We start from the raw sequence: 17,706 nt of genomic DNA, 5'->3' as shown, positions 1-17,706 counted from the left end.
ATAAAAATGCATAATTTATTCAGAGAGGATCTATGTTCCAACATAAAATGATTATGTTAAAGATTAGCTTCCTATTATCATCCACACGGACGAGTCAGATTATCTGTTCCTTAAGCAGCCTGCATTTCCTTTTGTTCCGTACTTCTGGAAAATATACAGCAAAGTCAAATATTCAAGTGAAAGTATTATCCATTTAAATGTGCTTTGGGTTTCTGTATAACTTTACAAAAATTCCAAATGAAATATGAATTCAAATGTCATTGGAGATTTGGCCTGAGTAAAAGGCCTGTGTTAAAATGAAGAACCCCTTCATGAATTTGACTTGGTGATGGAATGTTACAACATAACCTCTAAATAAATGCCCTTGTCTGAAATCTCAGCAGACAGTAATTGAAAATTTGACTTTTTGGTCTATGATTTGCTCTTATCTTGTCACTTTATCATAATATTTTGAGAAAAAATGAAAATTTAAAGTTATCTACAATATAAAAATATTTCAAAATTTACAATTTGCCTTCAAGTATTTATGTATAATCATTTTATTGGTCTGTATGGAATTTTATCTCTTTACAGTTATATCTTTCTACACCATATCCCTAACTAATTCCCTCCGTGATTTTAGCACTAGCCTCTTTGAACTTGATTATCTATGTTTTAAAAAATAGATGCTCACATATAAAGTAGATAATTATGGTGGGTAAAATGGAAGATAATATTATAATGTACTTTGAATTCTGAGAACAAAGTGCTAAGTAATCATTAGACAGAGATAATGAACCAGTTAGTTGCTATACCTGGTCACAATTTGAATATTACATTCCCAAGTAAATTATTAAAGCCCCTAAATACGTAAATGACTCTAGCATTGTCATTCTATCAGGATCATTAGTCACTAAAGTGAAAAAATTCTAACTCTTTAAAAAATGAAAGGCTAGAGATTTGTTCAGAACCCTGCATTTAAGAACATATCAAAATGCATATGTTACCAGAACCCATTTAATATTACTCTAAAGTAACTGTAAAAATTGCCATTTAACCTAATGTTTAAAAATTTACCTCTATTTAATTCTTTGTATATATGAGATTATTGAAAAAGAAAAATTAAACATAAAGTCTGAGCAAAAATTTGTGGATACTTGAGCTAAACTACTCTTTAAATAGTATAGTTTAAATCATTGTGGTAAATATTGCATCTATAAAAATTATGCAAAAAATATTTTTTGGAAACTTTATAAGCTAGTCCTAGTTAATAAAAATTTCTCCAACAAAAAAGTTAAAAGCTATTTGAGAATTTTAACATACAAAAAAATTTTCTTATGATAGTTATGAAAGTAAAAGTGTTCCTATCACTTGGTAATACAGAAATTTCTAATAATGAATATATTGCTGTATATTAAACTCATAATTTTTTAAAGAAGGTTTTGAAACTGAAAGCTGTGAATTCTGCCAGTCCTTAACAGCTTTGGGTCTCAGGAAGGTTACTTAATCTGAGCCTCATTTTCCACCAGAGGTTTTTCATCAAAACTAAATGATATAATGCCAGTTAACCACTTAGTACAGTGCTTATTACTAACACATGTTAATTGCTTTCACTGTTATTTCAATTATTATAAACTTGACAGAAACACAACAGAGTAAAATTGTCTCTGATTCAGAATAATAATTCCTAATTGTCATGAATTTGGTGGATATCCTGTACTTCCTTTCCAATTAGAATTATTGTCTTGATTTACTTCCTTAGTCAAAGTGTGAGGATTAGATAAGTGAACTGAGGAAAATATACCTCTTGATGAAAGGTGAAAGAGTTCCAAAAACCCCACTTAGTGCCTGTCAAAGTATTAGCACAGAACCTATTGGGAATATTTCTGTTGAATGAAAAGGTACTGCAGAAAATATTTGTAATACAGAATTAATTTGTGGAAAATATCTCAAAGTAATTAATATTATCTGGACAGATAGTTTTATACACACACACACACACACACACACACACACACACACACACACACACAACCTTCATTGTTGTAATATCCCACTGAAATGGTAGTCTGTATGCTCAAGTGGAGATGCCAAATGATTTAGAAAGTGCTTATTTCATTTGGTCACAATTCTGCTAATTTTTCTTGCTGTCTAGTAGTATGGAACATGTTTAACTTTGTTTCTTCTGTAAACTGAGAGCAATTTAAGTAGAGGGTGAAATAAAGGGGAAATCTGATTTTTGAGGTATTTATAATGTCTTCCATTATTTGTGCTTCTTTTGAAATGTATGTACAATTTCCACTGACGTAGTGGGATTACCATTAGTAGATGCAAAAAAAAAAAGTTAAAGATCTCTTGATTTGGATATCTGTGCAACATACCACTAATATGTATGCAGAGTACATTATTAGAATTAAGAAAAAAAACCACCTACTTGTGAATAGTTGTATCCAAAACAGTGAAGATATATGATGATTTAAAAATTCTGAATACCTCTGAAGAACTACAAACCCTACTCTGACCAGTAAATTGTCCCAAAGCAGAGATTTTTGCTTTTTTTCTTTATTTAACCTCCTAGGTTGAATTGTTAATGCTGTTAGGGCAAATGCAATACATTTTATGTAAAAATAGCCTTATGTTCAAGTTTTGCTATGATTCTTCAATTTTCAATACTTCACAGTTTATAGTAAATGAATTTGATATGTTAATCACAAGAGGTAGTGCTAGTTATTGAATGTGTATGTGTAAACACACACACACATACATATATATGAATGATATAGCTTACTATATATGCAATATATATATGCATACATATACCTGACCTTATATATATGTATGTTTTTTCATAAAGTTAGTGCTTGAAATGAAAAAAATAATAATAATATGGAAAAAATAGCTACAAACTTGAAACCAGGAAACCTAAATTCCTACTCTATCCCTTCTAACTTCTGGCTGTGTAATTTTCAAATCACTTAAACTCTTTTGACTACATTTTCTGAAAAATGGAGTGTATAACATCTTTAAAATTCCATTCAGCTTTGAGTCTGTGAAATCCCCACTTAGTGCCTGTCAAGGTATTAGCGCACTTCCATTGTCATCTTATCTAGGCATCTTAATTTTGCTATGGTCTGATTCAACATGTTAATAGATTTCAGCTGTCTTGTCAACAAATTATTTGTTAAGAAACAATAAGCCTTGGCTTTGATGATTATCTCTGTGTTGAGGGAAGGTTATTTGGAGGGGTGGATGGATGGATGCATAAATATATGGGAAGAAAAAAAGAGAAGAGAAAAAAATGCACAGAGGGAAGCCAAGAGAATCTATTCTGTTGCTTCAAAGAAAAATAGATTCATTTCATTGTGTTATTCTTTTTTAAAAGTTTATTCTTTTTAAAAATACATATCATAAAGAATTCATATATAGGCAAAATTAAATAAATGAAGATTTTGAACTTCATGATTGAAAAAAGATGAGCTATCTCTTATTTTATTTGCAACTCTGATATCCAACCATGTATTTTGGGCATTTGTTTCATACATGTCTTTTTAGATGGTAAGGCTTTAAACATTGATCATGCAAGGGTAATGTAGATGTGTTTATACTTGTTATCGTATATTTAGACAACAATATTTAGATATTCAGATTAGATATTTAGAATTATATATTTTAAAAGTTATATAATTAGTTATATAATGTGATACAGAGATCTTCCAATAATTCGGCTGACTAGAAAAATTTCTTCAAGACATGTATCAAAACATTTCTCAATATTTTTAGAGAAAACTCTGAGCTAGATGAAGACATTTTCTTTCCCCCATTATCTTACCAGCTAAACAATGTTTCCTCCACCTACCTCTTATATGTATAAGAAAAAAAAAGAATTTAAGTATTCAAACTAAAAATACGAGTGTATGATTAATAACTTGCTGAATAATTTGGGTATTCTGGAGTCATGATAATGACTGTGATAATAAATTCACCTGCAAGTACATTAGCAAGTCTACTTTTGTTTTAATTTAGAGTTAGTTGTAACTCACATTTTTACTCCTGTCTATGAATCTAGTTATTTTATAATATTATGCCTAACTAAACATAAAGAAAAATTAATCGATTACTATTTCTTGACTAATTCTAATATATCCAGGCTCCCTTTTATACAAAGTGTAAAAATAGTTTCTGTGACCCAGGAAATTATATTTTGCTAATGAGACAAGCATACATACATCCATGATGGAGACAACACCATGAATAAAGACATGAAGGTAAAAACACTTCTAAGCTTAATGTTTCTTAAAGCTTCTAATGTTTTGAGAATTATGGAGTTGGTCAGGTTAGTAACTTCTAATAATGTTTTATTTAGCAAGCATATTTGCAAATATGAATTTGTATAAAAAGATTTTATGGTATAAAATGCTGACTTTTACAGATGACCCTACACAACAAGGAATAAAAAGATGTCAGGTTGGGTTTTAATATTACTATAAACTATAATTTTTTACTATCTAAGATATAAGTTCTAAGAAGACAAGTAAACATGTAGTTTATATTTAAAAACATATATGTGGGGCGCCTGGTTGTCTCAGCCAGTTAAGGGTCCAACTCTTGATTTCAGCTCAGGTCAAATGATGATTTCAGGGTTGTGGGATCAAGCCCCATACAGGTATCCATGCTCAGCAGGTCTGTTTGGGATTCTCTCTTTACCCCTCTCCACTGCCCCCTCCCGACAAGCTCTCTCTCTCTCTCTCTTTCGCTCTCTCAAAATAAATAAATTAATTCAAAACAAAAGAAAACGTATATTTCCTTGCCTGTATATGTCACTCTCTTTGTATAAGGATAAGTAAAGCCTTTTTCCCTCTCATGGAAGGAACAGATCATCAATCCCTAATAATGGAATTGACTGATTACAAATCGGTATAATGGGAATGTTTGGGAGGTGTTCCGTATCTGCTTTATTGCTTGGTTATTCTTCCAGTTTGACTAATGTGAAGTGTAAATAGTGTATAATCTGTTGAGCAAAGCATGCGTGTGTGTGTGTGTGTGAGTGGTGGAAGAATTATTTCATCTGGGCCATAAGTTGAATCTGCATTTCACCTCAAGTTTGTAAAATAAAACTGACAGTAAAAAAATGCTAATAAAAATAGCTGGGAAAGAACTAGATGCTATCATCATGTTAACTATATAGTTATGAATGTTGCATTTGAGGAACTTTATAAATTTCCAAAAAAGTAAATCTAAGATGTTTGATATCGGATTAGACTGGTAATATATGTGTATTGATAGAAAGGATAAAAAGATGGCATTGCTATACTATTGGAAGTGCATAAAATAGGAAAAAAACTTTTTTTGTGTGAAATTCTGCATGTGGAACTCACTGGGCTGTTTTCAGAATAGTTGTGCTTAATACAAAATGCTGCATGTACTCTTTTGGTTAAAAGCCAAATCTAAGATGAGATTTTATAGCCGAGGAAAAAAGTAAATAACTGGATTTGAAAATGTTGATAGGATTTCCTGTTCTTTGATTATGTTGTGTGAAGTAAGATGAAACGTTTCTTCTGTTTACTTCTTGCTGTTTGCGGAAAGATGAACTGCCTCTTTTGTGCATTTCCTTTTCAGTATATCTTAATTCAGCATGGAATTGACTAATTTGCTATCATTTCTGTAGGTTTCTGCTATTTATTAAGTCAGGTTTAATGTTTAAGGCAATCTTAAATGTTCTGTCAGGTAACATTAAAATGCTTCCATTAAAAATGTGTTACCAGTACTCAGCAGAAGTCAGTAATATCACCTGCTTTAAAACAAGTTTGATTAGAAACTCTTCTTTTAAAAGACCCATTGAGAATTCATGACAAGCTGAAGCATCTTTATATAAACATACATCACTTCTTTGTGCGTAGACATTTTAGATTATCTAGTTTAAAATAAATTGGTTATTTCAGTTCCAATTATAGTACATTTATATCACACTTTCTAACAAACTACTAAAGAAATTTGTATATCTGAATCTGATAGTATTAATTAATCTAGATTCTCATAACAGTTATCACAAATTAAAATGCATTTTCATGAATGTGATTTAAAATGAGCAAGATACATCTAACATTTATTGTCTAACTAATTTCACAAAAACAATTTCTAAAGTAGATTTCAATCTGATTCAGAAGTGATATATGAGATCATAAGTTAACATCTATAATATGTTTGATTAAATTAGTAAAATATTAATTTCCTGACTAATAAATATATAATAATATAATTAGGGAGTACTTTATGTATCAGTTAAAAAAATTCTTTGTCCTTTCTCCTGCTCTTAGCTGTGGGCAGGTATTCAAAGCTATAGGAAGTAGAAAGCAAGGGTTTTAAGAGGCTGGTCAAAGTTAGTACGTTCCATGGAAATATAAAAGAGTGGTGACAAGAGAAAACTAGATTCATACAAGAAGTGCCTTCTCTAGTGAAAATTAATAATTGCCTCATCATCATGAGGCCATTTAAGGTGAAGAGGGCAAAAGTAACCTGCCACACTTGTCAGAAATAGACATAGTTTCACCCTTGCTCTATCATGTATTGACTCTAATGATGCATGTTTAATAACATGATCTGTCTTTCACTAGAAGGCTTTGGGCTTTAGTCACAAATGCATAAAATCAACAGAAATGGCATATGTAGACTGTCTGCTTCTATGTATACATATGTGTGGATGTGTATAGATCCTGTTTCTGATTTTACCTCAGAGTTGGTTAACAAGGACTGCACCCCTATGAAGTGTATTTTGGTGTTGTCTTTTGCAGAATTATTTACCAAGCATTGGAGTAATATTGTAGATAAAAATACCTATTGGAGACAAAGAGAGGCCAACAACAAAAAAAAAAAACAAAAACATAAACATGTATATGTATATTTGTGTCTGTATATATAGTCTGTGTTTATCTCTCTGTGTGTATATAATACCCATATTGTATTTATATGTGAAAAAAAGACATTTTAATGCCTTTTTATGTACACACTACAAAGAATATTATAGTCAAGAACCATATTATGTGTATGGGGATCTGTATATGGATATGGTTGTGTAGTCATTCCTTTATCCTGTTATTGACCCTGGGGTGTATGTCTTTTTTTGTCAGGAGGAAATTCATTTGATTCACTCAAAAAGGTAAAAAGTACATTGGCCCAGTGTTTATAATTTAAAAATAAACAATTTAAAAATGTGTTCCTGCTTAGAGCTAGCAGAATCCAAATGAATACATGTGTGGCATGTGTGGCCAGTTGGGAAAGAATCTCCCAGATTTGCAGTAAAGTCAGGATCCTCATAAAAATACTTTTACTCATGGGTATAATCCTGAAAAGCAGTATCCCATAGTGATTTAGAGCAGACCCTGGGGTCAAGGACTCTGGCCCTTGTCCATTTGGCATATTCCTTGCACTGAAAGTTAATTGTCATGACTGTATGTATATGTAGTAGTATATGTATCACATTATTTTAAGGATTGAATGAGATTCTGTAATATGGAAAAATATTAATAGAAAATGTTGGATTACAGTATTTAAAAATAAGAATACATTACTGTTTATTAAAAATTTACTATTATAGATATTATTATTAGATTTTACAAATGACGAATGTGGGGTTTAGAATTTGAATCCCCATGTTCAAGGTCATATGCTTAACAAGTGGCAGTCAAAATTTGAAATCAGTTTACTCCCAGAACTGGTGTGTTTAACCAATACCCTGTTGACAGGCAATCATTCAGATAGAAGTTAGCCACAACTCCTAAAATTATTATTTTATATGAGTCTAAAAGGCCATAATCATCCACCAGGATTTTTGTTAATTCTTCAGGAAGTATTTCTTAAATTACCTCTGCTCAGAGGTTTGTATGTGCCTAAATTTTCTATAAATGTTATTGAATTAACTACTGTAAAATATAATGAAACGCTTGTTCAAGAGAAAAAGAAAGGAAGGAAGTAAAAAGAAAAATGAAAAATAAATTCAGATCGCAGTAGAAGTCCCTGTACACTGTGTGAGTGGCTCTCAGAAAGTTTCCTGATTTTATCTCCTATTATTCAGAAAAATATTCCTCAAACTATGAATTCCTAAAGATATTATGATAAGAGATATCTAATGTATTAGCTACTTTGTTCTGCAAAAGCTTTTTGAACTTACTATATTGTCTTACCAAAGCTCTTCCTGAAATAACACTTTGATGTACTATTCATCATTACCCTTTGGAAGAAGTAATTACATTCCTGCTTAGCAATCATGCTGCTTCCAGTACAATGTGTTTCAGTATTAAATAAAGTGCATGCTTTAAGTGAAAGTATACATTTTTCAAATATATAAGTCTCTTTGGCATATTTCCAGAGAGTATGACAGAATATTTATGTTATTGTTTAATGGCAACACTCACTTCTTTCTAGGAGCAATTTTTGATGAATCTGCCAAAAAGGATGATGAGGTGTTTCGTACAGCAGTTGGTGACCTCAACCAGAATGAGGAGATTTTACAGACTGAGAAAATCACATTTTCAGTAACATTTGTTGATGGAAGCAACCCTTTTCAAGCAGTTCAAGAAGGTAAGGTCTATCAGCAGTCCAGTTTTTATTTTGTTTGTTTTTTAGTTCAATTCAAATGGCAATAGAATTAGATTTGTAAAAAGCCATCAATCTGGACATCATTTTTGCATCTTTGCTGCACTGCTTTTCTTCAACAGTGTTTTGAGGATGTTAATCCTGAATTCCACTTCTGAAAGGGCAGAGTATGGAAAGTTGTTGTTTTAATTGAAGTATATATGAAAATGAATATAAATATTTATAGGAAAACTTTATAACATTTTGTGACTGCAGTGTAAATTCAACATTCCTTAAAACTATGACTTTCTATCTAAATGTTTAGCTTTAACTTTTTTGAGATAAGGGCCACCTTGAGTGTTGTTACAGCATGTGATGATATTTTTGGTGTATTGATGACAAATGCATAGGTAGAAAGAAAACCTGTAGGCACTACATGCAAATCAAAGATTTTACAATGGGATCCTAACATAATGTGCCAAATATTAAAGCATTTGCCTCCATTCTCTCTTTATACTTGAGTGAATTAACATTTTTCATAGGTACAAATCGTATAAATACAAATATTTTTTATTATGCTGGAATGATCATCTGTATGAATGAAGGTTTTGATTGAAAGATTTAAGGGTAATAGAATTTTATTTTTGATGCTATTATTCTAATGAAATACCCTTTTGATTGGCAAAGCACTCATTGTTCATGAAACTATTTTCTGCTAATGTAGTTTATGTTTTATTATGATAATATTTAGACTAAAGATACCAATACAAAATTTAGTCAAATGAAGCACTTGTTTCATCAAAAAGCTTAAAGAGGATTTGGCAGAATAAAAGATGGACAAGATATTAAAAGTACTAAAGATTGGCGGGAAACTTTTAAAGACAAATATTGAAAGGGTAAGGAAAGTAAATATAAATGTTTTTGAAAATATAAAGATGAAAATCTTTTCATCTAATGTTGTATCTGCATGATGTACAGGTAACCTTTATTGGAATATGCTTTTGACCAGTAGCATTGGCTACCATTGAAACTTATTTATGCTTACTTGTGTCAGTAAGAGAACAAGTAGAATGATTAGTGATCTAATGGATTTTCCTTCTTAATAATTCGATGGACTGAAGAAATATTATTTTAATGAAATGAATAGAAGTGTTTTAGTAAAAGATGCTTTTGCAAAGAATATGGTGCTTAGATTGGTAGAGAATTTTAATGCTAGTAAGTACATATCAATTTAAAAAGTTTAATAAAAACATCTACTTATTTATATTTTAAAATCAGAATTGTTATGGGAATTTGGGATTCGCAAAAATATATATGTTGGTAAATGTATATTGAAACATTTAAAAACTGTCTAAATTAATATTATAATTCATAAAGCAATATGCAAAATAATAAAGTACAATTTGAGGAAAGCCCAATAATGTAAAAGAATATTACTCATTCAACTCTTAGTTTTAATGACTGGAATGAGAGCAGGAAAAAAATGCGGACAGATTTATTTTTGTGTTTTTCCTCTGATTACATATTAATAATTGTAAATTAACTTTGAAGACATGCTAAAATACCCATTCCTTTTAAAAATGTACTCTGAGAAGTATGGAGATAAAGAAATGAAGACAACACAATGAGTAGAGGGGAATAACAAAGTCTGAAAAATATGTTCCTCACACTTTCTTTAGACTACAATTTGAAAAGCAAAGACAATTTTTAAAATACCACAATTAATCTGTTCACATATTGCTTTGTGTAGCTATTCTGCTGCCAGCTCAATTCTGGGAGCAAAAATCTCTCTCAAAAAGAACTACTGTGACTTGAAAGAATTTGTGGCACTGAAAGCAAATTGAGACAGGAAATAAATTTTAAGTTTCAGAGACAGAGACCACTAGATATTTGTCAAGAAAGAACAAAGAGCTTGACAGTTTGCGTGATGGTTTCTGATACTAACAGGATGTTCTGGACTAGTTATTTTGATGGTCTGCTCTGGGTAATGAACCTGAAATAAGTTCTAGGAAGCTCTGGAGCTAATTTGTTTCCACATTCAAAATGAAGAAAGATCTTGGCTAATTTTAGAAATAAAAATAATTCTTTCTAGAGCTTGGTCTGTAATTGATTGGTTTGGAAAAAAAGAGGAAAATATTCAACTGAAAAAGAACAAGAAATAATTCGGGTATTTTCTTAAATGTTCTGAGAAAGTAATTTAGGAGAAAACCTCAGTTGTGCCATCAAGGATGGCCAGTCTTTCTATGATCCTATCTTTGCTGCAATACTATTAAAATCTATAACCCAGAGGGTCTTAAATCAGCTTATTTGTTTTTTACATTCTAAAGAAGGACAAAAGATTCAATGATATAGTTATTACTGATCATTTACACATTAGCATTCCTGATGAACCTCTAAAAAATTCATGGTTTTGAGTTCTGTTTTTTTGTTTGTTTGAATTTGAAAGTCTGATCCTTGAACAAACAGCATCATCAATGATATAAGTATTTGGTAATAATAAATAAGATATCTAATAATCTAAAATCCTCAATATGTTTTATTGTTAGAATTTCTTCCAACCATCCACATTTAAGAGATTATTTTTATTTTTACAAATTTAATTTTTTTGTTTACTTTATCTTTCAACTATCAGCATTAAGGATTTAAAGATAAACAGCCTATCAACCCTTAAATAGTATTAGAATATTGGTGGTATTAAAATGCTCCTTTGTAGCTTTGGTTACAGTAAGTTTTTGCATAGTAATTATTTTTAATAATAAATATTTAATAATTAGATTCTAGAATAATGTATTTTGGTTATAACACAGGATCAATATTCATTTCTTGAGATCAATGATTATATCTATTATCTTTATCATTACCCTGTAACATTAATCTCAGTACTTTTAGGTGAATGCACAGTAGAAAATAAATTCCCGTTTTTAGAAAAATAATCTGGAATTAAACAACCTATTTTAGTAATTATTTTTCCTTTCTTTTGAATATATTTGTTGATAAGCTCTTATTCATCTTTGAGTTGTGGAATGTTAACTAGGGGCAAATAATTTTTCATACCTTAACTCAGGATTATTTTTGTCACTTCTTGGGCAGGCAGTAAGTAGACTATTTTGGTAGCTGGGATAAAGCTTACTCTCGAAGATATACAAAAGAAAAAAACCGTATGTACATGAGAGAGAACACACAATGCATTCTAGGACTTCAGTAAGTACTCTGGAGAATAGAAAATTATAGCAGATTTTATATGTTTTGATAGGTACCATTAATGTTCATGGGTTTTAGATAGCATGGAATAGTAAAAATCTTCCAATCTAGTTGATGAACACCAGTTCATTACATAAATCACTCTTCTTCTTTCGTCCTTGGTTTTCTCATCTATAAATAATGAAAAAATCAAACATCATGTATTTTTAAGATCGGTTTCATCTCTATAGATTAAATGTTTCATGACTCTGTAGAACACATTTCCAGATTTAGAAATTTAGGATTATAGAAATGATAATTATTTACTTTCTCTTTAGAGATGGCTGAACTTGCTGAAATTGCCTCCTAGTTTTCTAGAAATTGGCCTACTTCAAAGTAAATTAAAAGGATATATGATACCTGTCCTTCGTTCTGCTATCTCATCCAAGTATTCACCGCAACCTAAAGAACTCATTACTACCACCACAATCTAGAAAGAGTCTTTTGCAGATTCAGTTGACTGGATCAGTACACCTGTTGCTAGATTACTCCCCTTAATCCTCTCTTAGAATTGTTGTCTCTGTGTCATCCATCAACAGGATAAAACATAGATGTACAAATATGTGGTGTGAAACCACACACTGGTTTTCTTTACTGAAAGCAATAGCAAGTGTTTATATTGTTGGCTTCTAGTTGAGACTAACACCACTTTGGTCCATAAAAGGTGGGGATTTATAAGAAAACAAGGTCAGCGGAAAGTAAGGGGAGTGCATTTGTAGAAATGTTCACATAAGAAGTTGCATGCAGAAATAAGGATTCACGTATGTCTCTTGCATCCATTGTATATATCAGGAAGGCTATAGAGCACCATGTGTTGATACTGAACGGCAAGATTCAGTTAGAACCTTTTGACATATTTGCTCTTATTAGAAAAACACCTAAAAATGAAATGCATAGTGAGAAAAGTTTAAGGGCAGAATTATGCTATAGAGTCACAAATGATTCTATTTGAAAGAAAAAGGGGCACCTATCATAATTATTCTTATTTATGCTTTATCACAAACCATTATAAATAGTATAGTTATAAAAGCTGTTTTTAATTTAAAAAACAGTCATGGTTAAGATTGTTCATCATCTGAGTTTCAGCCTGGTCCACCTTCACATTACTCCTTTGTATATCCAACATGAATATTGATTGCTCCCAAAAAGTCTTTTGTAAAAAATAAACACTGCCTTCGACTCAGGTCATGATCCTGGAGTCCCGGGATTGAGTCCCGGATCGGGCTCCCTGCTCCGCGAAAAATCTGCTTCTCCCTCAAACCCTCCCCCCTCTCATGTACTCTCTCTCTCTCTCTCATTCTCACCCTCTCAAAATAAATAAATAAATCTTTTAAAAAAACATATTATTTTAATACAGTGATGGTTTCCATTAGATTTGCCTCATATATCTTCCAAAATAAAATTAAGTGTAAAACAATGTGGCTGCTTTTATTTATAGTTTATGGAATTAGTCTTATTTCTTTATAGTTATGTATAAAAGACACATGCATCTATATCATGTGTGTAAAAGGGATACCAGAAAAACAGTGGGGCCAAAAAAGTGTGTAAGAAAATCTAACTAGGAAAAGGCACTTCTCTAAAACCCATCACCATTCTCTGTGAGTATTTCTGGTGCCATAGGCTAAATCTGAGTAGTCTTGTTCAAAGAGTATGTTAATGTAAAAGAATGATTTATGTGGCTGCTCTGTTTGATGCTTTCTTCTAGGGCTTAGTCTCATAATTTATATTCCTCTCAGCTTTAATAGGACATCTTTACTATGATTAAAAAAATCTGCTAATTCAGAAATGTTTAGATTGGATTCTGCAACTTTCTTAGGATAGGACTGCAGTATGTATGACTCATCAGCCGGTTTTCTTGGACCAAGTTTGATAGCATCAATTCCAGCGTATTTTCTGAATTGCCCAACAATAAACTGAACTTGAGGATTGGTGGGTACAGGGGGCCAAGAAATAAAAACTGAACATCATTCAGGTATAATTCTGCTCATTCAGGCATTTATTTATTCATTTTTTCATTCCACTTTTCCTTCCGACATCAAAGCAAGTCTTGTGTGTTGAATCCCGGTCTCTAGGCTCAGGGCTCAGTGTAACTGGTGCCCAGCCGTTTGTGCAAAGGGGTGGAAGGAAGAGATGCTGCCACTGACTGGTCATCTCCAAACATCCACACATTAGGAGGGATATTGGATGTCCATTCAGTGGCTATCTGGACCATCTGCTTCCCTCCACGAGTCTGGGATATTTAGCAATCCACTGCCAAGCCCGGGGTCACTTTTCCTTTCTACCTGCCATATTCTAAGGATTGGCCAAAAAGATCTGGAATTAGAATCTTCCTATAGTGGCATTTTTAGTACCCACCATCAATGTAGTATTAAAGTATAAAGAATTCTATATCTGTTAGGGACAATACCAGCATGCATTCTTTTAAGCATCTCACAGTAACCCTTTTCACTGAAGAATTGCCTGTCAAGAAGAATTAAAATAGGATATGTTTGGAATCGAATTTCAAGAGTACTCAGTCAAATCAATCTATCCAAGTACTTTTTAAATGCCTAGTACTGTTCCAAGATTGGGTCAGCCATAATAGGAGATTACAAAGGAAATAGAGAACACAGCGTTATGACTGCAGGAAGTTTTATTTAAAAATGTACTTGGGAAAGGCTGGGAGTTTTTAGAGCATGAACAGTCATTATGCCTTCTACCTGTAACTTATGTTTTGATTATGTTAATTATAAAAAGGAACAAGACATTTTACCTTTTAAAACATATTTACTTTTCAGAAAAGAGAGGGAATATCTTTCTTAAGGAAATTCATTGTTTTTTAACTTGATGTTAATGAAGATACAAAGGGTATGACTTAAATTTTGTTTTCTGTGATTTACTGTTGTTCTCCTCTATTGGTAAGCCTTTCCCTTATCTCATTTGATATTATGCTCTTAAAGTAACAGGTCTCTAATACTGTGGATAGATTGAAATTCAGATGTTTATAGACCTCTATATCATATTTTTACAGCCTTTTTGCTTTGAAGTCATTTATCTCCATATCTATAATTGTGTACTGTTATGTAAGTTACCTCATAAAATATATATTTTAGCAATATGTGATGCTCTGGATCATGTTTTATTTAGAAGAATCTTTAACAGCTTTCTATGAAAGCTGTGTTTAGCAGAAGTAAAGATTTATTCTTTTTGTTGTTGACTAAGTGTTCTTTCTTCCTACCAAATATTTTTCATATAGTAATAGCAGACCACTTTCTTCTCTTTCAGCCTTCTCAGCATACTTATGGCAGCATAATTCAGTTTTTAATTGGCCTTTTATGATACTGACTTGATAAAAGATTCACCTATCTGTCTTAAAGTAACTCTGAGTATATCGTTTATTAGATTAAAAACCACACTTACCTACATCCTATAGTTGTTATAAGAGACCATTGTGTAGTCATAAAAATAGTTTAAGTTCACATTAAAGATGACTTTACTGTATTCAGAATTTTAAAACTATTACCAGTATTACTGATATCAGTGTTTCAAATGATACAGTCTATTGCCTAAATTTAGAACAAAAAAGGCCTGATTTTTAATTATTTTAATATTTAACACCTATTTTTCCATGACCTTGGCAAGTGTTGTGTGAGGTTTATGGGAACCGTACTATGTGTGGTCTTTTAGTACTCATGCAATATTTTGTTGAATTACCTTGTAATTTTCAAAAGAATTATCACTGAAACACTCCTTTTAAAAGGAACACACACAAAGCCAATGTACACTAGGAAATTGCATATTCTGGGAAGAGAATGAATCAGCAAGTACTTTTTGGGTGCCTGTAAGCATTTAGCCTTGAGCTATTCCTCAGCATAAGGCTGTGCTCTCCACTGGCTGCCCTATAGTCTTCCATGGTTACATTGACCTTTATTACCATGTATTAGGTCTTGACCTGTATGGTTCCTTTTCCTTTTGCCTTGCCACTATAGTGCTCTTTTTAAACTCCTCATTCAACTCCCTTTTATTCCTTGATTCTCAATATTCTACTGTATGCACTCAGCGTATCTACATTTCACTGTGTATATATCTTAAATTTGATGCCATTTATTCTGCTTGGGGGGAAAAAAACATGGAAATTAAGTGCATGGGTCATGGAATTAAATAAATCTGTTTTTATACAAATTGTGCTTCATTTCTTGTTACCTTTGGGATCTTAAGCATACCTAATGTGTCTGAGCTTCAGTTTCTTCATATATGGGATTGGGCTAAATACATACTCCATGGGATTACTCTGATTATGTGATTATTATATGTTGATTTTAGGGGTTGTAATTATGGTACGTAGGTTTCTCTACTAATCTAAATATGTATGTTAACAATAGTGGAGTACATGATTATTTAGTGCCATTGCATGTGTATGTCAGTAAATTTCTATTGCTCTCTGACCTTACCTTCCCAAACATCCTCTACCATATGTATTGGTGGTTCCCATGGATACCATAATCAGAAGAGCCTTATTATCTGTCTGGTGAGCATCTTTTTTTTCTCCCCCAACTGAGCCTTTTCTTATCAAGATCCTGAATGCTGGGGTTGTAAAAATATAGAAATTAAATGCTTCTGCTTTTTTTCTCTCTTCCTGGGCTAGTTCTGCTAGTCAGCAGAGGAAGATGAGAATTATATTTGTAGTGTAATTTATTTGGCAAATAGTAGTGATGTTGCAACACGTGTACTTAGGGTTGGGAGGATTTAAAATACCTTGTTACCATTTCGGGGAAGTAGAGAAAGCCTGTGGAGACCAAATTAAAGCTTTCTGATGATTTGTGTGTGCTTAATACAATCAGTGAACTAAATAAGGCACTGAGTCATAACTAAATGGGATTCAGTTGTAGAGAGGCATAATGTTGTAGAAGAGCAATATATGTGAAGGTCAGATATAGACATGAATTCAAGGAAAGCTTTATGCTTTGAGAGATGCATCATCTCTGGTATTTTGAGTTTATTTCTGAAATGATTGTTTAAAAGGTTATCTTTCTATGTTCTCCACATTTTCATTTCAACTATACATGGGCAAATATTAACTCTAAAAACTTGGTCATTGGTTTCATTGAATTCTCAGTACCATTATTCTTCAATAATACATGATATCATGTTGTTTCTTAGGAATTCATGCATCATTTCAAGACATATTTGCCTTTTGGTCTTTGATAGAATGATACAATATGATGGTAAGATTGGCTAAGCTCATTCCATAAAATATATTTCAAACATAGAAAAAACTTAAAACATAGAAAACATAAAGACTTAACCTGTCTACTATAAATGAGAAATATGTTCCAAAGTGGACAATGTTTTCTTAAAATATATTATTTTTTGAGGAAAAATGAAAAATGTTATGTAAATCAAAGTCAAAAACAATACTATTACAGAGACTGTTTTTGAATAGAATGACTTTAAGTATTCAATAATAATTTTTGTACTTTGCTTTTAAATTAACACTTATAAAAGATAATACTTTGAGACAGTCCTGAGTGCTTATTCGTATTATTAAAATTGACAAGATGTAGAGAACTTAGGTGATAGAAAGTAACTAGGGGATTAAAAAAATAAAGACACGTTCTTACTGGTGAAAGAATAAGAAACTAGCTTATCAGCTTCATTCTACCTTCTTCCAAATCCTGTTTTCATTCTCTTACATTGATTTGTCAATAATCTTTATTATTTGGAATTAGTGATTTCATCTTTTTATTGTTTTGAATTTTTAAGTGATTTGCCCCATTTAAAGGAGATTTCTCTCCATATTAACCTTCTATAACCTATTAACTACTATATATATATATATATATACAAACACACACACATACATATACATATGAGTATATTAAACATATGCACTGTATGCCATATCTATATATCCCATCTATATATGACATATACACTATA

The 17,706-nt window shown here is 31.5% G+C and overlaps 1 protein-coding gene across 1 annotated transcript in view; it reads left to right on the top strand.

Annotated features, from left to right (window-relative positions):
• Window positions 1-17,706, top strand: part of GRID2 (glutamate ionotropic receptor delta type subunit 2) — a 1,398,327-nt gene that overhangs the window by 268,459 nt on the left and 1,112,162 nt on the right. Inside the window, exon 2 of the mRNA XM_028117832.2 lies at window positions 8,398-8,553. Within this exon, the coding sequence (XP_027973633.1) occupies window positions 8,398-8,553 (156 nt within the window). The remainder of the gene's footprint in view (window positions 1-8,397; window positions 8,554-17,706) is intronic.

This window comes from Eumetopias jubatus, unplaced genomic scaffold, assembly GCF_037043125.1.
Source record: "Eumetopias jubatus isolate StellerSeaLion01/CBP00866 unplaced genomic scaffold, mEumJub1_p1.0 scaffold_2, whole genome shotgun sequence".
NCBI lineage: Eukaryota > Metazoa > Chordata > Mammalia > Carnivora > Otariidae > Eumetopias > Eumetopias jubatus.
The sequence above is the reverse complement of the archived record's forward strand: the minus strand, read 5'-3'. Positions and strand labels throughout refer to the sequence as shown.